Source organism: Rhagoletis zephyria, unplaced genomic scaffold (assembly GCF_001687245.7).
Source record: "Rhagoletis zephyria isolate East Lansing unplaced genomic scaffold, Rhagoletis_zephyria_1.1 Rzeph_scaffold_03572, whole genome shotgun sequence".
Lineage (NCBI taxonomy): Eukaryota > Metazoa > Arthropoda > Insecta > Diptera > Tephritidae > Rhagoletis > Rhagoletis zephyria.
In genome coordinates, this window is record NW_016160655.1 from 8,899 (window position 1) to 32,158 (window position 23,260).

Consider the following 23,260-nt stretch of genomic DNA (forward strand, 5'->3'; position numbering starts at 1 on the left):
ACGTTTTCGAGAAAAACGATTTCAAAGCTAACAAGTGGATTTGATATGTAAGCTTTTTTCATTATGCCCATCTTTTAAGTGAATTTGTGGGAAAACAAATGCAGCTAATGCGAAATGCTACGGTGTATGTCACATACATACATACTTATGTATGCAGAAATATATATCATATACAGAATTATTTCAAAATTTAAACATATCCTCCTTATCTCGCTTATTAACTGTATGATGAAACTACACAAATTGAATTTTGAATTACATCTCTAATATTCTTAAATGTGCGATATCTTGTCGCCAATAAAAATAAAATTACCAAAATCTGGTTATACCACCACTTTGACAATTTTATTGTGTACAGCACAATTTCACAAAATTTAAAAGCAGTATAAACAGTATATTTTACTTTTAATTCAATTCAAGTTTACCAAATATACATAGATACATTAATTGTAATCAAGTATGAACAATAGAAAATACCTATTTCTATAAAAAATNTACAGCACAATTTCACAAAATTTAAAAGCAGTATAAACAGTATATTTTACCTTTAATTCAATTCAAGTTTACCAAATATACATAGATACATTAATTGTAATCAAGTATGAACAATAGAAAATACCTATTTCTATAAAAAAAAAAATAAAATCATTTTAGTTTGTTACAAATAAATTAATTTTAAAATAAGAAACTTCCGCACGCGCTGTTCTAACACGCCCACACACCACCATACTCAACGCACTAGCGAAAATATTTCATGACATGCTGATGCGTGTCTCTGGCGGCGGTGGTGGTGGTGCTGTATTTAGCGCAGGCATTCGGAGTGCGTGGGGTCGTACCTACTTGCATACCTTCGTGGGTATAATTTTGTTGCTTGGGTTGCCCGTAGCGCCCGTTTGAGCTCAATACGGGCGCCTGCTTCAGCTGCCGCTCTACTTGCGGTAACTGTGCTAATTTCTCTCTTACCACAAATGGCAGATCGTCTTGCGTGCTAAAGTGCGTGGACAAACCACTCGTTTGTGTGAAAGTGATGCCACCACCTTGGTTAGCAGGTATCACGGAGACATGAGCTCCATCTGGGTATTGTATTTGTATAATACCATGCGATAGCTTGTGTGAGTGGAAAAAGAAAGGTTAAAATTCAAATTTTAGTACTGTGTGGTCATGGTTGTACTCACCTCTGTGGCGATACCGATTCCGGGTATATTTATTTTTCGTATCGGTACATTGGGTTGTGCTGCCATTATTTGCTCTTGTTGCTGCTGCTGTTGCAAACCCATTGATTGTTGCGATGATGCATTGCTAAAGTTGCTGCCGCTGCGTAATCCTAAAGACATAGTGTCAATTGAGAAGTTGATGCTGCCCTAAACAAGCAAAAATAAAAAAGTTAAACTGTACACAAATTCTTTCCACGTAAGCCACTGTCAAAGTAAATGGCACTCCAAGCCATTAGCTAATAAATGTTTTTACCAAATCCACTCCAGCACCCACCTGTTGCGACCTTGGCGTTAGGTAAATCAAATTCGTTGTGTCCCGCATTGCAGTTGTGATACACTGTCCTTGCATAACGTCCAATTCACTGGGTCGCCTACCTACCACAGCTGGGAAACAACAATTTCCACTTGTCTGTACCAGCTGCAATGCACTACAAATCGCCTGACAATGCTTCAGGCATTCTTCTTGGTGCTGCAATAAATTGCATGCCACTGATTCTTCGTGATTTTGCAACAGACGCCCATGTTTATCATAGACGCGTAAACCCTGTGTCGGCGATTTTGTCACCTTGGCGCCAGTATAGAAAAATACCTCAAAATCTTCCATACTCTCCATCAGATGGCACTTTGCTTGTGCGCTAAAAAATGTTACTTTGGGGGTTTTTGCTTTAACCAAATTAACAAATCTCGAAGCATAGATGTACTTCTTCCAATGTTTGCTGGGTAAATTGTCGTATGTGTAAACAGTTGACGAATCGCCTGTTAACATAGCTGGCGGTTCTTCACTTATTGGAAGGCCTCTACAAAAAAAGTATTTAAATTAAATAAATATATGTAACCTGTTTACATCCTTACCTTCCCGGATCTGGCTGGTAAATTGTAATACGCAAGCCATTTTGTGAAATCCAGCATACATCGGTTATGCGCTCTTCGCGTAAACGACTTTTATACTTTATGAATTCTATGGCCACTTCACCCCCCGATAGAATACTCATAATTGCATTTTTAGTTTTGTACCGTGTCGGTAAAAGACGGTCAGTATTCAATGGTGGCACGCTCAAACGCTCTTCTGTGTTTTTTTGCTCTGGAATTTCTCCGACATTAGAATAACGTACCAATTTTTCCCGTCCCCCCGGATGTTTTGCATTTTGCGGAAGATAGTCAGTGCCACCAGTCGTAAAATTAGTTTCATTGTTCTCAACTACTGGCTTTGGGAGAGGAAAATGATTAGTTATAGAATAGTTCGGAGTTGACGGCAAATTCTTGTATTTAGACGAGCCATTAGACTGCCAATCAAGTTCCATGCTATCACTTTGAGGTGTTGATGTATGAACTGGACGTGGTTCATGTGGTTCCATGAAACCACTACCCAAGGAATTGTAAGAATGTGCTGCTTTGAGTGGCGTAAAATCTGCTTGATATTGATGTTGTGGATGATGTTCATGTATGCGTTCCAGAGCGCCACGTGTGGGATACTTTTCCATCGAACGTGAACGTTGAAGTGCAGCTGTACGAGATGAACTGGAGTTACTGCTGGCAAAGGTTATAATACCGCTGTCACAGCTCGCAGCACTTTGCTGGTGCTGGTAATATTTCTGTTGATTTGTTGATATGCAGTTGTTATTTTGAATTTTGTTACTATCAGCAGCTGAACCGGCAGCTGTGCCATACCGTTGTTCACGACATACCATGAATGGGTGTTGCAGCACTTGTTCCAGTGTTATTCGCTCACTCGGATTTTTCTTTAATAAACGTTCAATTAGATCCTGTGCATCGTACGATAGATGTTGGGGCATTTGAAAATCTGATTTTACTACTTTTGTAAGTGTGGACTGCACAGCATCAGTGTCAAAGGGTGGATGACCCGCTAATAATGTGTAGAACATACAACCGAGGCCCCACACATCCGCGGGCAGACCATGTGTTGCTCGGGTTACCACCTCTGGAGATATATAATTGGGTGTGCCTGCATTAAACGTAAAACATTTAGTCTGAATTATTTGGGATCTATATTCGGTTACTTACCACACATAGTCATGTGCTTCTCATCTGGCCTCTTTAACTGAGTTGCTAATCCAAAATCGGCGATTTTAACATGCATATCCTTACTGAGCAATAAATTCGATAGGGATATGTCTCGGTGCATTATCTGATGGGAATGCAAATATAGCAAACCGGAGACAACCTGTCGCAATATACTGGCCGCTTCCTCTTCTGTCATGGATCGCCCCATCTGTTGTTTCATGTAACGATTCAATTCACCATTATGCGCCAACTCCAATACTAAATATACATAATTTTCATCTTGAAAGAATGTGTACAGCTCCAAAACAGAGGGATGTTTAAGACGCGAGTGTATTTCCACTTCCTGCCGCACACGATTGGCTAATCCAGCACGCTGTATAAGCTGTTTGTCAATCTAAAATCCCTTATCCGTGTTAGCAAGTTCAAAACCATTTATTTATTTATATTTACCATTTTGATAGCCACCATTTCGTTTGTACGCGTAGAACGCGCCTTATACACACTGGCGAAGCCACCTTTACCAAGTAAATGGAGCACTTCATAGTCCTAAATGAAAAAATCGTAATCAAAAATTTAGCGTCACTTGAATAAGACCTTAAATTTTGCACAAATTCCAACGCACACCTCAATACTTTCGCCTAGTCCAATGTGTGTAGACATTATTGATATACTTTTATTCATCCACAATCAATAAGTCTTTAATTTCTGCTAAGCTTTAAAAATGGCAAGGATTATTTCACGCTGACAATTTGTAAATAAATACCGATCCCACACCTGCCAGCGTCCTTTGGCATTTTTTTCTTTCTTTTAAATTCGAATGTCAACGTCAGAAAGAGCTTGTGCGCACTAAACACATCTTTGTCAAATAAGTCAAAATTCGATTGGGACTTGCATGACAGGACAGCATGTCACGAGAATTTCAATTAATGAATGTACTTATGAGTTATTTATTAATCAGCTTAACTTTCATTATCTAAATATTAAATAAAAGATGCATTAAAGAGCAGCAAAGATACATTTTGGTACACTCAACTATACAAATTCATGTTCATGTAGCACCCCAGCGTCTTGGTGGGGTTACACGATCAAGACCTTGATTTCAAGTTGATCATGCATACTGTTTGTAAAAATTCATTTCAATTGACAGCTGTGACGTAAGGTGCAAGCAATTAATAGTCAAATTTACTTTCAAGATGCAGTCGTCAAGGAAACAACTTAAAATTTTCGCCTCGTTCCCGTATACATATAAATACCTGCAGAAATATCTTCCCGGCTATTTTTGACTAAATCCCCAACTACGGGAACAGACTAACAGTGATCAGCTGATTGACTTCATTTTAAAGTTACCTCATGAGTCGAAAGGAAAAATTGAAGACGACGCTCAAGTCGTAAAAGTGAAAAGTTGTTAGTAATAAGGTATTGCAACTTGCTTTCAAGCTATTGATCGTGTAACGTCGTAGTAAGCGATTCCGGTAGAGCATTTTAGTAACAAACGAATATGCTAATCTGCGGGAAAATAGATACATCTTAACACATAATGAATACAATTGCGAGCAGTCAAAAATTTAGTGTGGAGACGTTAGGTTAGTGGAACATAGTTTTCTCTATTTGACACTTGTCAGTGTTGCTCTGCTTCTTCAAAAAACTACAGGGCAAAAAGTGACGATAAATTTTTGGAAAAAATTGGAAGCACATAAAAAAGATTTCGCTGTCGTAATCGCAATCGCTCTGTGGCGCTGCTGAGAAAAAATTTTCCACTTTATTCTGCTTCCATAATTTGATTGCCATTTTTATAGAATTAGTATGCGAATATGATCATTTGTAACTTTGAATATGAAGCTATTAAGCCCCAAAAATTAGATATAAATTAAACTGAAATAAGGAACTATTTTTGCACACAAGCTCGTCAAATTTTTCCTTTGGGAAAATTATTGGAAGCAAATAAAATCGAACGGGAATACTATACCAGTGGAGCGCAAGGCGCCCTTCGCACGCCTTCGCCACATACAAACATACATGCGATAACACCACGTATTGCACATACTGGCAAACCTATTTTTACTGGAGCTGTCTGTGCATTGGCCAGGTTAGTTTTCCAAAGCTGTTACCAAATTGTTTAATTGCGGTGAAAGTGTGTGAAATGACAAGTGTTTTATAATAAAGAAACCCCAGGTAGTTTGTAAAAAATGTCAAACAAACCAAGTGCAGCGAAAGACGACATCCAATAAGTGGACAAGCGGGTCAAATGGTCAAACCGCAGGTCGAAAAAAATTTATTCGACAATATTTACCGTGAATTTCATCTTAATTCATCTGAAAATTCTTAAATTGAAAAAAAAACTGGTTAAACTTTCCGATTTTGTGAAACTTTTGCTGCTGTGCCAAATCATGCCTGGACGATTTCTACTGTCACTCAGATTAAACATCAGGGATGTTATCGGGTAAGCTTGCTTGAGATGATGATTAGTTTATATATAGTTTTAATTAAATTTGCAAAATTTATGTATAAGTTTATTGTTAAATACCTATGCATGTATCTAGGTAATTGTATTTAGTTTTCCATTGCCTTTTTTTGAGGTCTAAATATACGTTTTTAATTGGATTCATGATTTTTGTTGCAATATTGCTTTTGCTCTTCTTGACATTTCTCAGTGTTGCTCTATTTCTTTTGGCAGCTAACCTCAAAAAACACAGGGCAAAAAGTGACAAATGATAAATTTTATTTCTATTACCGTGTTGTTGTTGCTGCGTGTAGTTCATCGGGGCGACATCGTTGACGGCGAAGCTTGCAGAAAATTTCACAAACTGTAAAAAATAAGGAAAATAATTTACAAATTGTATCCTAGTTCCTCGTTTTGCATGGAACCGATATGACATAAAAAGCTAAGATGTGATTTAAAGTTGGTAATATATCAATGAAAAAAGAGAAAAGGTCAAAGCTTAATTACATGCGTCTTGTCTTTGCTATTGCCAAAAAGAAGTGAAATATTACAGCCAACAATCCAAAAGCAGAAATTATTGTACTTAAATTCAATTACTTCGTTTAATTCAAAGGATCGTAGTAGCACAGGTGCGTGTTCGTGAGTAAATCGTTTTTGGCTCCAGGAGCTATGGAGAAAGATCGGGGTGGTTGCGGCAGCAGTGGCAGCACGCGCTACGTCAGTGCAGGCGATCGCAGCAGCGCCATTGGCGGAACTTCACATGCTCTCATGACCAGTGAATATGATGGTTTATTGAAAAAGCACAAGAAGTCTAAAAAGAAAAAAAGTAAACATTCACGCTCGCGTGAAAATTCTCTGACGCGTCATATGCGACGTAGCCGTAGCAGCAGCAGCCCATCACCACGAAGTCGATCCGTCGCCACCACTGCCGATGATGGCGCTGAGGGCGATGGAAGTTTGACAATTAAACAACCATCGAAAAAAACACATGCCTTGAATGCCATTGTAGAATACTCAGACGTAAGTTCGGAAGATTTCTCAGATCCAGAAGCTGGGGAACTCAATACAGAGTCTAATGAAATAACAAGAAAGCAAAGAGTTGAAGCTTCGAATTCTAATATAGGCAAGGATATGAGAACGACGCATCTGCCGCCACCGAATCCCCCAAAGGGCGATCAACAACTTCATAATATGAGCAGTGACGATGATACCTTTAGGTAAGTAAAGGGGATCTTAAAATAAAGAATTCCTATAAATTGAGGCACAAGTTGGTGTAGAAACGCAAATCTATAAATTTGTACTGGTGGCCAGTAAAGTCCCTTTAAACTAAAAATTTATCATTTTCTTCACAGGCGAAAACGCAATGAGAGTCTTGATAATCTCTCCAATCTATCACCAAATCGGGTACGTCGCATAATTCTTGGTTCACCAGTGCGCGGATCAAAAACTACCAGTGGCGCTACGACAACAAGCAGCTCTGTCAATGCCAAAGGTGACAAGGCTTTGGCTTCAGTCTCCAATGACTCGAAAGCAGCATTGTCTTCTCGTCATCTGGTGGATGAAAGTAATCCGTCAACAAAGAAACAAAAAAAGAATAGTGTGAACAGCGGCAGCAGCAAAATACTGGATGAAGAGGTATCTGACTGGGAAGCGGCATTGGCTAGTAGTGACTCCATGGACACAGATGAATTTGAAGCTGAATTAAAGAGACAAAAGCGTAAAAAAGCCAAAAAAGACAAAAAACACAAAAGAAGCAAGAAATCGAAAAAACGACGAAAGAAGCGGGCGCGATCTTATTCCAGCATCGAGTCTATTTCCGACAATGATTTGGATGCTGTTATAGCAGCTGAGAGTGTACGCCACTATACTCCTTCTCCAAAAATACATCGTGCACATGAAAAGATTGTCGGCAACAGTGCAATCAAAAGTCCAGATCGTAATACCGGTGGTAGTGGTGTCGGTTCATCGTACACGCCCATTAAAGAAGTCAGTCCCATGTCGATAGATACGCCGCCAATACGTCCCGGAAGCAGTAATAGTTATTACGCTGAAAAGACCGCTGTAGGTATTTCAACAGCAGCGATAGCAAAAGGTTCTGGTGCCACTGCTGCAGCAGCAGCATCTGGTCTACAAGTCACAGTCAGTAATCAGCGTCACCGCACGCCTCCGCGTAATAGCGCTAAAACACGTTTTCCAGCTGCAACATCGCCGCATACTCCTCCGCTGTATGTCAGCGGCAGTGCCGAACGAGGACAAACCACTCGTGGCTCACGTTATGCTCTCAGTCCTCCAAAAGAAGAACATCTCTCAGCACATCATCATCATCATCGCAATGCTGGCGCAAGTGGTGTGTCCGGTCATCATTATAGTGCGCGCGGAGGCAGTGGAATGGATGTACATAAATATAAGGCTGTATCACCAGGTGATTACAAGTTGACATTTCTTTTTTTACGCTGCAAAAACTTCAAACTTATTTTCGCCAATGTTTTAGATCGCTATCATCATCATCAGCAAGCCACACCTCCACATAAACGCAGAAAAGCTTTTGATAGTCGCACGGCTGCGTACGAAACACACCACACACGTCACTATAGTTCCAATACGCATAGTTTACGTAAAGCACATGACTATGAACGCTTTGGCAGCAGTAGTAGGGACAAATATGGAAGACGTTATTCAAGGTAATACCTTTGAAATATTTAACTGCGATGATATGATTTAGTGTGTTCTAAATATAATTAAACATTTTTATGTTTTGTTCCCTAGGAGTCCAAGTATGTTGAACGTACGCAGCAAACAATCCCCCGCGTATACCGCAGCATCATCATCAGCATACCGCAGCACCGGTGCTACTAGCAGCAGTTATCGCCACAACAGCAGCAAATATATTCAAGAGGCATCCACTTCGCCAGATCGCTCACGATCGTCAAAACGCGGAACTGGTACAGACCGTTATTCGCGGTCGCGGTCACCGCGCTCCTTAACGCGACACTATGATTCACCACCTTCGCCAGTTTCTGCATCGGCTATCAGCGCCCGCTCATCGCACCGGCGTTACCGTTCCTCATCGCGTAGTCACCGTCGTCGCGAAGGCAGTAAGCGGTCTTACACCCGGTCACGCAGTCGATCACGTTCGCGTTCGCGATCCCGTTCACCTTCATCGTCACCCACCTCACGTGATTTGAAGCTCAAGCGTATTGAATATAGTAAAAAGATTAGCGATACCAGTCTGTTTGCTGAATTGGTTAAAGACAAGCACAAGCGTCAAAAGGCGATAGATGTGAGTGCCCGAAACGGTGGAGAATCCCATTGGCTCATACTTTAACTCTATTTTTCTATTATTTCATAGGCTCTGTTGGAGCGTCAAGAGGAGAACAGTAACAGCAATAGTGCGCTCATAATAAACGAGAATAGTTCGTCTATAGATAGCGGCACGTCGAAGGTCATCGCACATTCAGACCTTACGTCATCCACCTCTGACAGCACCATTGCAAAGACCGGCACATCCGCCTCAATCCCAGCCCCTAATATTGTATCAGCACCCAATGGCGTGAGCAGTGGTAGCAAACCGCTTGTAGAAGTAACTAACATTCCCATGCCGAAAATGATGGAAGAGAAGGCCATCGACACGGACGCCACGACTAGTGAAACCGCAAAGATTACTGAAACCAAAGTTACCGCAATAGATGATACAGATCGTCAATCTGTAGCCCCACCCCCGTCAATCAAGATAAAACCAAAAAGTCTTACTGCGTTACCCATGCCACCGGGCATCAGCGCGGCTGACTTAGCCATTGCAACAACACCTTCTCCGCCCTCAGAGTACGCCAGCTCAACTGCTTCTCCAGCTAAGAAAGCAAGAAGCAACAGCATCTCCGCCGCCACTACACCTACGCCAACAACACCTGCTACAAACTCCAATGCCAATAAAAGCTTGCTCAACTTGCCAATGCCGCCAATGGTGCCGGGCGGGGAAGAGCTAAGTGGCGATGAAGATGATGTTATAAATAGCCCGGAAGATTTCGATACAGCGAATACCAGCGCGAGTGCGGTGAAAGGTGGCAGGGATAGCGCGTCAATCGATGGCACAGCGGGTAATGGCAAAATGTCTAGTAGCAACAAAAGCGGCGCTAATGCAACATCCTCAAAACGCAAGCGGCCTGTCATATTAAATCGTCGCGATTCACGCAATCAGGTGCGCGATTGGGGCGAACGATGTGTAGACGTTTTTGTAATGATAGCACAAATAGGCGAAGGCACCTATGGGCAGGTAGATACAAAAAAAAAGGCAGTTGTTTTTAAACGTATATTATCATATTTCATTTTCAGGTATATAAAGCGCGTGATAATCATACAGACGAATTAGTTGCGCTAAAGAAAGTACGTTTGGAGCATGAAAAGGAAGGCTTTCCTATCACAGCTGTCCGGGAAATTAAAATATTACGGCAGCTAAATCATCGTAATATTGTTAACTTACATGAAATAGTCACCGACAAGCAAGATGCTTTAGAATTCCGCAAAGATAAAGGCTCATTTTATTTGGTCTTCGAGTATATGGATCATGATTTGATGGGCTTGCTAGAATCAGGCATGGTCGATTTCAATGAAGAGAATAATGCGAGTATTATGAAGCAACTGATGGATGGCCTCAATTACTGCCATAAAAAGAATTTTTTACATCGTGATATCAAATGTTCAAATATTTTAATGAACAACAAGTAAGTGGCACTAGCGTACAACTATTTAAATTTAAAAATAAATCATTCATTTTGCAGAGGACAAGTAAAACTCGCCGATTTCGGTTTGGCACGACTCTACAATGCCGAGGATCGTGAACGACCTTACACTAATAAAGTGATAACACTGTGGTATCGTCCACCCGAGCTTCTACTCGGCGAAGAACGTTATGGGCCAGCTATCGATGTATGGTCATGTGGTTGTATACTTGGAGAGTTATTTGTCAAACGACCACTGTTCCAAGCTAATGCAGAAATGCCACAACTGGAGACGATTTCCCGTGTGTGTGGCACGCCAGTGCCGGCTGTTTGGCCCAATGTTATCAAACTACCACTCTTCCACACATTCAAACCAAAACGTCAGCATAGGCGACGATTACGTGAGGATTTTGAATTCATGCCGCTGCCGGCTTTGGATTTGCTTGATCGTATGCTGGAATTGGATCCGGATCGTCGTATTACCGCTGAAGAAGCACTTAAATCACCTTGGCTCGTGAATATAAATCCTGATGAGTAAGTTTAGGAAAAATGCAGGTTTATAATTGTAGGTACCGAAAACGTGTACAAACAATTTAAATTTGGAAGGAAATGCATAAGAGAACAATATCTGGCAAAAGCACGGATTTTAATTAAAATATCACTTGTCACTTGTTGCAATGATACATGAGTATACCCTGTTATAATAATAAACGTTTTCCTTTCGCAGGATGGCTATACCACGGCTACCTACTTGGCAAGATTGTCACGAGTTGTGGAGCAAGAAGTTGCGTCGCCAAAAGCGCGAACAAGGTGAAGCAGGACCGCTGTGAGAATATATCTATCCGATGGTGGAGACACCAGTCATGGACACAACGGCCCAGCGGTTGACTGACGCCGACGGTGATAATGCTGGCGGCACAACATCAAACAACACACAACAATTGTTTATATAGTAGTGTGACACAACAATAACTGCAATATGAAATAGAAAAGGCATTGCATTGGGCAATTGCAAGAGAATGTGACGACATAACCATCTACAAAACGAACAAACTTGCATTTAAGAGTTTCATTTTATATGTAAAATGGGTGGTTAAATGTTTGGGCAGTATTTATTGTTGTTGCGTGGTTGTAGAGTGAAAAAGTGTTGAAAGCTTAGCAATTACACTTACAAACTTTATATTTAGTATTTTTAATTGTATCACAACATTTAAGTTTTTTTTTATAATTACTATAACTTACTATTAATATGTTATCATCATATTATTAATGGCATCGAGTTAAAGCGTAAACTAAATTATAGTTAGTTTTAGAGAATCGAGAAGAATAAAAAAAAATATATAAATATAGATAAGGAAACCTTAAAACTTTGTAAACCAATTACAAAAAAGAAAAATAGAAAAAAATATAAATGGAAAGTAAATCACTTTCATTACAATTAAGTACACATGACTAAATGCATAATTCGTTTAATAGTTTTGGGTGCGTTTCTTTTCCGTACATTTAAGCGCAAACTGACTTTGAAGCAAAAATTCTTTGAAAAAAGGAAATTTGTATGCAGTAAGCACTTATGCTCGCAAACAACTGTAATAACAAATTGATTTTATAAAGCTTTAGGTCAAGAAAATTACTCTTAAAACAACAACAACAACAAGACCTATTTGAAAGAACTGATAGATGGCTGGAATGTAATTTTGTTTGCAAGCATAATTGAATTGATAAATTAATGTACTATAAAATAAATATAAAATTGAGACATTTGTAAAAAGTTTACAGCTGCATGATTTTCATGTGAGGAAAATTTTATACGAAAAAGTGAATACTTTTTCTTCATTTTCTTCTCCATACGTAATGAAAATTATATTCAGTTGGTGTTAAAAGTTAGTTGTATAAAATTGCTTAAATACATAAATATGTATAATGAATGCTCTAATATAAAATATATCGATGTATATATTTAGGTGCATATCCGTACAGCAATTCATTTTCGTAAGTTCATGCTTATAATGGAAACATGTACATACATAAACAAACAAATATTGTTTTTATAAAATCATTATAAACGAATGTTGCTGCTGTAACCGAGAATCATGAATAAAAAGCAACAGTTCGTACTTTATTAGTCAATAAAAACAAAAAAATTTACAAAAAATAATCAAGAAAAACTTATATTTTTCAGAAGGTTTGTATATATTGTGTATGTATGAGGAAAATGTATGATTTCTCTAAATTCTTGCATTTCCGAACTGTTTATATTAAACTGAAAATTTTAAAAGCCTGTAAAAAAAATTGAATTTTTATCAGAACTATTTGCAGCTTGTTTCTTGCTTTAGTACATTTTAGACATACTCTATGGCTCGCATCAAATTAGCGGCAGCCAACTGCTCGTTGCACTTCTTTCTATAAAATTGACGTTAAAATTGTCACCGTTTTGTAGCATATTTATATTGGTGTTCAATATTGTTCGAAGTGGTTTCTTACAAATTTTACATCAACAGCATTAAAAGATTGTATTAGTTGATATACTTTGCAAGATATATGTATACATCAAATTCTATAAAATTTAATTTTTTGTAAAAATGTTGGTTTTTTATATTTTTATAAGTTATAAACTATAATTACGTACATATGTATATGCGTCACTAAGCGGCGAAGTTAAATAATAGCAATACTTAATGAAAAATTTAAACTGTTCAATCCTTCATAGTTTCTATTTTTATAAATAAGAACCAGAATAGGCATATGTACAGCCTTTTTTTATTACCTTCCTTTTATTAGCTCGGAATGTAACTATGTAATATTGATGCGCCTAAAAGATGCAGCGATTGCTATTCTCAAGTTACATACCTGATGACAGTACGAATGGCAATTATAGGGAGGTCTCAGTTTTTTAAACTATAGTTTTATTGTGTATGAATGTGAACCGCAGTAGCAATTTTATAACTAATAAAATGTAAACCGAAAATTTAAACTAGTTAATGCATTGAGCAAAATGAAAATAATAAAAATGCACAATATATAATACTATTATATTGCATTAAGTGAAAAAATAGATCACATGTCGGAATGAAAATGAGATAATTAAAAAACATTATAAAACTTAATGTGTGCATGTGAGACTGAATATAACAAATCAAAAAAAAAAAACTAAATATATAAATAAAAACATAAATAACTACAAAACCGAATCACAAAATTGGCTACTTGCTTCTGTCTAAATGTTATACATACATATTACAGGCATTAATAAATGAAATTATGTAAATTAAATTTAAAATAGTAATAGTAATAATGTATACATACTATGTAGTTGTATGAAATGTATAATAACCTCACCAATATACGAGTACGTAAACTTAACCGCTTAAATAACTACATACATGATTATGGTTTGTTAAATTAAATAATACACAAAACTTATCATTTTTGAAATTTCTAATTTTGTGTTTTTGTGACGACGTAGACGACGCAGAGAAGAAACAAATAAATATGCAGATATTAATATAGAAGCGTGTATCTTTAAATAATAATTAAGTAGTGGTAAGGTGNGTTAAATTAAATAATACACAAAACTTATCATTTTTGAAATTTCTAATTTTATGTGTTTTTGTGACGACGTAGACGACGCAGAGAAGAAACAAATAAATATGCAGATATTAATATAGAAAGAAGCGTGTATCTTTAAATAATAATTAAGTAGTGGTAAGGTTCTCGGCTGATTGGCATTTGTTAATAGGAAATTTTGGGGATCCGGAACTGATTCAACTGATGTGGAAACAGTTGACAGAAAGTTTGATTAATTTGGAAGATCGGTGACCAGTTCTTCATAGAGGAAACTCGGTCAAGGAGCGTTAACTCAGCAAAGCAGAAAAAGTGGAAAGTCGATTTGGGTACAAAGTGCAAGTGAAAACACAACATATAACTTGAATGAATTTCGTTAGGTTTTTCCATACTTTTTGTATTTAATTCTTACCGTATATCAATCAGAATGTATTGAATTAGTAGATTCATTGTGTTCCAACCCTCATTTAAAGCTTTGGTTGAGCGTTAGGGGTTTTTTTTTTTTTTAAATTCACACTGGCACCTAAACTGCGTTTGGCATCAAAAATGGGCTACCGGAACCGGTTAAAGTGTGTTTGCATTGTTCAACTTTGCATTCAACTCAGTGCAGGGTTGCACGAAAAGAAATTGAATCGTTAACAAGTAATTTTTAGCAAAAAAAAAACGACTTCAACTCATAAAAAAAAATATATATATATATCTCATGATCCGCTGATCGGATCTTAACCAGATTAGTATGGGACCACCTCTGAGACACTACCTTTCCGATGCAAAAAGAATTATCGAAATCGGTTGACGTGGTCCAAAGTTATGCGGTAACATACATAAAAAAAAAAAAAAGATTCCTACGAACTGATAACCTCCTCCTTTTTTTGGAAGTCGGTTAAAAATATCAAAATATTCGCCATAAAACGGAGTTTGCATTGTTTAACTTTGCATTCAACTTTTGGTTTAATGGCCTTTCAACTAATCGCTTTCAACCAAGTTGGTCGCAAGACAACATTTATCCCTTCAACTTTTTTTCGTGCAACCCTGCGCTGAGTTGAATGCAAAGTTGAACAATGCACATGATGCAATAATAGGTGCGTTCGTTTAAAATCTCCAACAGAAACCAACCAACTGCCAAATTCCGGCGAAATGTCATCTGTTCTCTCACAAGAGAGAAATATCCAAAATAGTACGCGAACAGAAAATTTGCAGAAACTTGCAAGTTNGTAAATGCCAACCAGCTGTTTTTGATCAGCTGTTTTCCTGTTGGCAAATTGCTGTTGGCAAAAATTTTTCCAGCAGAAACCAGCAGCTTCCCCTCAAAATGAAATGTCACTTTGCTCTCTCAATTTCCCCTACTTTGCAAGTTTTTTGCGTACGCGAACGCAAAAACTTGTAAGTTTTGGTTAAACATGAACAATTAACAGCTACGCGAACGAACCTAATACAAGGTGGTATCAGTTTTGACAGCTAGATTTGACATTGCCTTAGCTCAGTAGAATAAGAAGAAAAACGGGAAGAAATGAATCCCCGTTTGGGAGAGAAATATAAAATTTCATTTTTTCTTCTAAACAGAATTTGCTTTTTATAGTATATTCGCACTGAAATGAAATAAAATTAGATATAATTCCTTTCTGAGAAAACAAAATTTGTATACTGAGAAAAAAATCAACTATATTATTAGGCAAATAATTGTTAAAGAAGTAACACTGTTTGACCTAAGGCAGTCAAAATAGCGGAATTAGAACGACAAGTTGCCAACCGATAACACCTTGTATTATTCCCTACAAGAATTGTGTGATGGAAACTAACACATTCTCATTTATCTTACTAACACATTTGCAAATTTTGCGTTGGCTAAAAAGAGACCATAATTTGGAGGAAGACGGAAGATCACATGTACACAAATGTTTACATCAGATTTTTCACACTGCCCTTTAGAATTTGATAGAAACTTGTAGGTAGCCAGTGACAGAAATCTCTATCAGTGTTGCGACTCAAATGATTTGTCAAATGATAGTCACTGTTCTTGCAGGGTTGTATCATGAACAATGCAAACACTGCTTTCGGCCCTGTCACACGGTCAGTATTTATTCACGTGATTCAAGTATCGCGATATTTATTGACGGTGTAGCATGCAGTATTATGGGCCCTGTCACACGGTCTGGTGGTTGAGGGAGCTTTGAAATGTAAAACTTTGTTTCCCCGGATAAAGCAGTGGGACCACTCTCCACACCTTCCAGATGTCTGGGAGGATGATGAGAGTGGCCATTGACAAATTGAGGACCTCCGTTAGGTACGCTACTCCCGCAGGACCCAAATTTTTCAGCATCAGCATGCATATTCCGTCGGGACCTATGGCTTTGGAGGCTTTCGCCTTTCCGATGGGCACCTGAACTTCACCGCAAGTGAAAGCAAGGGGGGCACAAGTTGTTAGCAGTTTGTCACTCGACGCTTAGCTTTGTCCACCGAAGGATGCAGTATGAACTGCCGGCTAAAATAGCTCGCGCATCGCTCCGGGTCGGACGAAACATGGTCGCGGAAAAAAAATTCGACTCTGCCGTCGTGCTCCGTCGGTTTGGACAGTGACCTTGCGGTTGACCAAAGCTTACTCACACCAGAAGTGAAGTTACAGGTCTTCAGATGCTCTTCCCACTTCTTCCGCTTATGTACGAAGCGAGCTGCAGCAGCGGTGATAGCCCTGCGGAACTTACGTTCACCAAGGTGGACGTCAGTTGGTGTGGGGAACGCAGCAAAGGTCTTTTCAGTAAATTCCGCGAAGCCTTTGCATTCAGCTTTAGAAAAGTTGATATAGGTCCAGTGTTCCGCGAAAGCAAAGTCGGTTGGCTTATCGATCGAGATGACTATGGGCAGATGGTCTGAAGCCAAAGACAGCATAGGTCGCCATGATATGCTGCCTATCAGACCAGCGCGGACTATTGTTATGTCTGGCGAGCTGCAGCAGCTGCCCATAATCCTGGTAGTACGTCGTCGTTCATTGTGCAGAATGTCGAATCGTCTATCTGCTCAGCCAAGTCAGTTCCCCTACGATCGTTTGACAGGCTTGAGTGCCAATGATCGTGGTGCGCATTAAATTCACCTACTACCATACGGTTTTCACCTCTGAGGAGTGTACCTATATCAGGGGGATATCCTGCCGGGCAGCAGGTGACACGGGGTACGTACACGTTAAATATTTCGAGCTCAACATCGCCTGACCAGATAGCAATGCCCTGACATTCTAGGGTGGTATCCCTGCGGTCGATGTCTGCTTCGATAAGACGATACTGGACGGTGTGGTGCGTGATGAACGCTAAGCCCCCACCATTATCTCGCTCGCGATCTCGACGGTGCACATTGTACCCGGAACAATTCAACAATGTTGAATTGCAGTGCAACTTCGTCTCTTGGACCGCAGCTATCAATATAGCATGCCTTCCTATGAAGACGGTTATCTCCTCGATCTTGCTCTGAAGCCCGTTACAGTTAAATTGAAGGAGCTTCATGTGCTTCGGGAGACGTGTGGTGATGCGGNGGTCTTCAGATGCTCTTCCCACTTCTTCCGCTTATGTACGAAGCGAGCTGCAGCAGCGGTGATAGCCCTGCGGAACTTACGTTCACCAAGGTGGACGTCAGTTGGTGTGGGGAACGCAGCAAAGGTCTTTTCAGTAAATTCCGCGAAGCCTTTGCATTCAGCTTTAGAAAAGTTGATATAGGTCCAGTGTTCCGCGAAAGCAAAGTCGGTTGGCTTATCGATCGAGATGACTATGGGCAGATGGTCTGAAGCCAAAGACAGCATAGGTCGCCATGATATGCTGCCTATCAGACCAGCGCGGACTATTGTTATGTCTGGCGAGCTGCAGCAGCTGCCCATAATCCTGGTAGTACGTCGTCGTTCATTGTGCAGAATGTCGAATCGTCTATCTGCTCAGCCAAGTCAGTTCCCCTACGATCGTTTGACAGGCTTGAGTGCCAATGATCGTGGTGCGCATTAAATTCACCTACTACCATACGGTTTTCACCTCTGAGGAGTGTACCTATATCAGGGGGATATCCTGCCGGGCAGCAGGTGACACGGGGTACGTACACGTTAAATATTTCGAGCTCAACATCGCCTGACCAGATAGCAATGCCCTGACATTCTAGGGTGGTATCCCTGCGGTCGATGTCTGCTTCGATAAGACGATACTGGACGGTGTGGTGCGTGATGAACGCTAAGCCCCCACCATTATCTCGCTCGCGATCTCGACGGTGCACATTGTACCCGGAACAATTCAACAATGTTGAATTGCAGTGCAACTTCGTCTCTTGGACCGCAGCTATCAATATAGCATGCCTTCCTATGAAGACGGTTATCTCCTCGATCTTGCTCTGAAGCCCGTTACAGTTAAATTGAAGGAGCTTCATGTGCTTCGGGAGACGTGTGGTGATGCGGCGTGTGAGAGATGTGTGTGGCCGTGACGCCATTGGCTGTGTGCGCTGCTGAGGTGGTTGCCGCCCTGCGGTGGGGTGGGTGGCGTCGCAGTTGAGATCTGCGACCGAGTTCCTCGTCCAATCTCGGGTGGTACGCAGACCTGAACATGCCATAAAGTGGCACCAGCCAAGGCATGTGTTGCACTTGACTGATGTCACATTACGGAATATCCTGGTCTGATATACCGTGCAGATTGTAGGAGGAACCAGGAGTTGTTGGCGGCGGCGTGTGGGTAGTGGTGCCGTTGTGTGTGTTCTGTGGTCTGTCGTGGGTATGATGTGGTCTATTGTGTTGTTATGTTGTTGTGCTGTGGTGTTTGTGTGGGGCTGCTCAGGTGGACTGGGGTTAGGCGTGGAGGCTGCTCTGTTTGAGCAGCAGGGGGCCACATACGACGTGGTCCACTGCCGATGTGTCCGTAATCCTGAGCAGACTCTCAGGTGCCTCCACCCCTCGCAAGCATTGCACTTGACTGAGGTGGAGTTGTGGTGTGGTCGTCTCTGTCATACACAGCAGGTGTAGGTTTCTGGCCCTGGGTTTGACTCGATGAGCAGAAGAATACGTAGCATGGAGGAATAACTTCTGAGATACTTCGCTGACCTAAACGGAGTTAGATCGCCGAAACAACAGCCCTTGGTCGGGTAAACCCGAGTCATTCCAGTACGTAGAACCGACTGTCGTGAGAATGATGCCGAGATAGTATTTTGTACTGTTATCTTGTCTTGGTTTTTATTAAGTAATTCGCTTGCAATTATCGAACTGTATCCTTTTCGTAGTAAGCTTGCAGCTATATCTGCGTCGGATTGCGATTTTATAAAGAGAATTTCTTGAATTTACGGAAGTTTACGATATTTCAAATCGCACATAAAATAAAAGAGAAAGGAAGTTTGAATGAGTTAAAAAAAGGTTTTTTTTTTTTTTGAATGAACAGTACCGAAACCTTATTCTTCGTAGCAATCGATAGTTTCAACGACTGTTTTTTTTAACTATCGATTGAATAATATTGCCCGAGCAATCGATACTATCGATGGGCTATCGATGTTTAGCCAACACTAGAAGGAATAGTGGTGAGCAGAAGAAAAAATAGTAGTTCTTTGTTTCGTCATCGGTTTTTCGCAATTTTTTAATGTTAAACTTGTATATTTGTGCTGAAAAATATCAAATATCGATAGTAAAATATTTAAATAATTATAATTCATTGAATACTTATTCGAAAAACATGAACATAGGATGAAAAGAACCATTTTGTAAGTGCACCAATTGGGCTACAGAAAAAGTGGAAAAGGAAGAAAAAAACTTCCATTGCACTTGGAGAAGACAAAAGAAAAGAAGCAGGAAAAAGCAAATGAAATAAAACATTGAAATTGAGGTGATCGAATATAATAAATATGTATGCGTATAAGTAGAAATAGTGCTCGAGGAGGGGCTAGCTATGCAGAAGTAGTAAATAACAGGAAGTAAAAAAAGTAGAAATCGTATTGGAGCCGTTGTTAAATGTGAAAAATTTTTATGCTGTGACAGCGAAGAAAAGATTGCTTGCTTGTAAGCATATACATATTTAATAATGAGTATTGCCTCTGCATATGCTTGTAAGTGTAGCTGTGATGCTTTAAAATAGCCAGCTGCAGGCCAACGTAAACAACTATCAATTAATTATAGTGTCAAGAACTTCACTCGTATGCTAAAAATTTTTGAAGATGTGAAATAAAAACCAAAATATGAAATTGCAGCATATGCATGCCTGCATTTGTACTTGTGTATGTATGGCTGTATGTAAGTGCTTATAAGATAAACACTTGATGTTCTGGTGAAAGTGTAAATTAGGTAAAGCGCATATTTAGTTTTTTTTTGTTTATAAAAAATGAAAGTTCGTCGTTAAAGGCGCATACCTATCGTACGTAATCAATAAAATCCGTACTTTTTAAGATATATACATATTTTACTTTTTGTAGCTACATCCTTTTGTTCAGCATATCGTCGTTTAAAGTACACAACCGCGTATCGTCATTCTGCAAAACCGCGTAACTGGCATTAGCTGCCAAAAATTGGATTTGCTTACACAAGCTCTTGGCTCAATCCTTATCCATTCGTCTGAAATATACTGGTCAGATATGCGATTGCTTTATAAAAAAGAAAACCATTTGCATTTTGTAAATACGCGGTTTTGTACTTTAAACGACGATATGTATTTCTATTTAGTTACATACAGTCAGCGTCAAAAATATGAATACCCTGACGTTTTTTCATTTATATTTTCCATTCCAAATTTTTCTTAATTTTTTTTTTTATATAAAAATATAGTTAGTTAAACAGCAAAATTGTCATCAAAATTTTCAACTTTTCAATTACATTTCTTAGAAAATTTATGGGTATGCAGTTTTGTAGCCCATTAAATTTTAGTATAATGAGGTGCAAGTTAGGTTTGCCGGTTTATATAAAACCAACGCCAGGTTATGCCTCTGCTTTCAAAATATATATCTTAGTATGTTATTTTCCAAATGCTGTGTCCAAACGTCGCTCCACTGAATCGAATGAAATCAAATTGAAAAGTTGACAATTTTTTAGTATTTCTTGAATTTTCCCCGAGTTCTATATGAATCTCACAAACATTTATTCTGCCGGTTTTTGATCTAGGATGAACTATATTTTTATAAAAAAAAAGTCGGCCTGGAAAATAAAAATAAAGAAAATCACCAAAATGTCAGGGTATTCATATTTTTGACGCTGACTGTATATGCCTAGGTATAAATGTACATACACATTTTCTTTCATTGCATAGATTAAGGGATAGTATCCTATATACATAGGTACGTATGTACATATGTACATATTAAAAATTAATGCGTAGCATTCATGCTTCGATTCCGAATGGTAGATATCCAATATAGCAAATCTCGGTACTGAAAAAGTATTAAGGTCCGTACTTACAAAGTTCCTTCCTACATACCTACTTGTAAAACATTTGGTTGAATCAAATTCCTCGTTTAACAATAAAAATAATTCACAATTTACATTTTTGGGGATGTGTTAAGTCTAACAACTAAACTCCCCAAAATTGCCAAATATATGTATGTAAATAAATAAATAAATATGTATGTACTCCAGTCAAAGAATTATATGTGCAATATTTCAACTTCAACTAGTCAAATGAAAAACTAATAAGAGATCTTTGAAAGAATATAAAACACATTATATCTATGTAAATAGCATTTGTTTATAACAAGATAACTTAATTGTACCATTACGTAAATATTTTTATTTATACGTTCCTTCAATCTTCGTGGTACACGAAGATAATACTAAGACTGAAAAATCAGCGGAATAATGCGCATAAAAAATTTAGAGAAACTCGTTCTATCGAAAATAGAAAAAAGTTTTTCCAGTGTAGAAAAGAATATGAATGCTTATAAAAATTTGTATACGACAAATATACTAATTCCCTAGAGACTAATATTAAACTTAACCCTAAATCACTTTCGTCATTTTTTAACTCAAAATGAAAAGTTAATGGCATGCCGAAATCCATGACATTTAAGGACTCCGTCGCTTCCGCAACACAAGAATCTTGTGAACTTTTCGCTTATTTCTTTGGGTCGGTATTTGACAGATTTAATGCTGTTCTCGAATCGCTTGTAGATTTAGATGTTTCAAAAGGAGCATGATATGACCTTCTGTCGCCTTTGCTTCTAGGGAATTGTGCAGGCTCTCTTTATATGCCCCTTACTAAAATTTACAGTAAATCCCTTGAAAATGGTTTCTTGTTCCTTAACGAGTGGAAACTTTATTTATCTCCTCATTTTATAAGTCGGGCCTACGAAATTTAGTTGAAAAATATCGCCCCATTGTAAAACTCTCTTATCATTCCAAAGCTGCTGGATAAAATTGTAAACAACCAGCTCTTTGGGCCATTTAAGCATTAGCACGGTTTTTACCCGGGCAGATCCACTAATACAAATCTCGCCATATTCGTAAATTTCGTGGTTAAAATGGCTTTAGTCTTACCTAAAAGACAGAAAATTGGTGATAAAAATTGGCAACAACATCTCTAAATCTATAACATTCACATCAGGGGCTCGGCAGGGAAGTCATTTGGGCCCCTTGCTTTTTTCAATATTTATAAATGACATCAAAACTTTGAAATTTTGCAGCTGTTTGATGTACGCCGACTATTTGAAACTATACTATCGAGTAAAGAACTTAGACGACTGTGTTAGACTACAGCAAGACATATCATCGCTGATAAATTGGGGTATTTGCAAAGTGCAACATTATTACATGTTGTTGTAAAAATGCTAGTATAATGTACAATTACACTTTTAACGACTGTGAGCGCTTTAATAGTCAGGAAATTAGGTGTGTACTTAGAATCGAAACTAAACTTCGATTTTCACAGAGAACATGAGTTGTTGTTGTTGTTGTAGCAGCATACAAATTCCCCAAAGACTTTTTGGGGAGTGTTGCTGGAGTGACAGTCCTTGGCCAGATATAAATCTGGGTCGTTCCGGTTACGTAGACCCGACTGTCGTGGGAACGAGAGAATATGAGTCTGTGCGGCTACCTCTAAATTGGGTTTTCACAAACGAAACTCAAAGCACTTTTTAGATCCTCTCACACTTAAAAAGTCTTTACATATGACGTGTGTCAAGTTAGCACTACACTTTTCGAATTTGGAAAAGTTAACTACGGCATTAATTGTAGTGTTTTTGTTGTAAATTTGTTGTGGAAAGAAAAATTTTGTAGCTCTCGTTTTTTAAGAAAAAATGGTATGTAGTGCTAACTTGACACCATACACCTAGTCGATAGAATTGAGATATTGAAAATGTTATAACGGCATTAATTGTAGCTTTTA

At 38.7% G+C, this 23,260-nt stretch overlaps 3 protein-coding genes across 9 annotated transcripts in view; 2 read left to right on the forward strand and 1 right to left on the reverse strand.

The window, feature by feature from the left end:
* Positions 1 to 505: 505 nt before the first annotated feature.
* Positions 506 to 5,597, reverse strand: SAK (polo like kinase SAK). Of its 2 annotated transcripts, none has more exons than XM_017624337.1 (7): positions 5,527 to 5,597; positions 3,687 to 3,782; positions 3,237 to 3,630; positions 2,067 to 3,177; positions 1,489 to 2,011; positions 1,176 to 1,361; positions 506 to 1,107 (listed from the first exon to the last, which is right to left on the reverse strand). In XM_017624337.1, exons 1-7 carry the CDS (start codon positions 5,536 to 5,538, stop codon positions 739 to 741), a joined length of 2,691 nt encoding a protein of 896 aa, XP_017479826.1. In that variant the 5' UTR covers positions 5,539 to 5,597; the 3' UTR covers positions 506 to 738. The 2 variants fall into 2 exon arrangements, with proteins under 2 accessions (XP_017479826.1, XP_017479825.1); XM_017624336.1 differs by lacking the exon at positions 5,527 to 5,597 and adding an exon at positions 3,861 to 4,134.
* Cdk12 (Cyclin-dependent kinase 12) lies at positions 5,588 to 13,177 on the forward strand. Of its 3 annotated transcripts, XM_017624334.1 has the most exons (10): positions 5,588 to 5,676; positions 5,911 to 6,305; positions 6,686 to 6,893; positions 7,029 to 8,098; positions 8,168 to 8,357; positions 8,443 to 8,956; positions 9,026 to 9,946; positions 10,006 to 10,394; positions 10,452 to 10,925; positions 11,119 to 13,176. In XM_017624334.1, the coding sequence occupies exons 3-10, from the start codon at positions 6,808 to 6,810 to the stop codon at positions 11,219 to 11,221; spliced, it is 3,747 nt and encodes a 1,248-aa protein (XP_017479823.1). In that variant the 5' UTR covers positions 5,588 to 5,676; positions 5,911 to 6,305; positions 6,686 to 6,807; the 3' UTR covers positions 11,222 to 13,176. The 3 variants fall into 3 exon arrangements, with proteins under 3 accessions (XP_017479823.1, XP_017479822.1, XP_017479824.1); XM_017624333.1 differs by having other exon boundaries at positions 5,911 to 6,893; positions 11,119 to 13,177; XM_017624335.1 differs by lacking the exon at positions 5,588 to 5,676 and having other exon boundaries at positions 6,159 to 6,305; positions 11,119 to 13,177.
* A 6,237-nt stretch (positions 13,178 to 19,414) lies between these two features.
* Positions 19,415 to 23,260, forward strand: part of LOC108369259 (WD repeat-containing protein 26 homolog) — a 24,678-nt gene continuing 20,832 nt past the window's right edge. Inside the window, exon 1 of one of the 4 annotated variants that reach the window (XM_017624341.1) lies at positions 19,415 to 19,478. The gene's annotated coding sequence lies outside the window, so the exon portion shown is untranslated. Of the gene's footprint in view, positions 19,781 to 19,800; positions 19,954 to 23,260 lie in introns of those variants that run through there. The other 3 variants (XM_017624339.1, XM_017624338.1, XM_017624342.1) reach the window with 3 other exon arrangements.

Coding starts and splice junctions, on each gene's coding strand:
- SAK (XM_017624336.1), bottom strand. CDS start 3,917: ATGAATAAAAGTATATCAATAATGTCTACACACATTGGACTAGGCGAA. Junction 3,783..3,860: donor GACTAGGCGAAAGTATTGAG/GTGTGCGTTGGA, acceptor TTTTTCATTTAG/GACTATGAAGTGCTCCATTT. Junction 1,108..1,175: donor GAATCGGTATCGCCACAGAG/GTGAGTACAACC, acceptor CACTCACACAAG/CTATCGCATGGTATTATACA.
- Cdk12 (XM_017624333.1), top strand. CDS start 6,346: ATGGAGAAAGATCGGGGTGGTTGCGGCAGCAGTGGCAGCACGCGCTAC. Junction 8,957..9,025: donor AGCGTCAAAAGGCGATAGAT/GTGAGTGCCCGA, acceptor ATTATTTCATAG/GCTCTGTTGGAGCGTCAAGA. Junction 10,395..10,451: donor AATATTTTAATGAACAACAA/GTAAGTGGCACT, acceptor TTCATTTTGCAG/AGGACAAGTAAAACTCGCCG.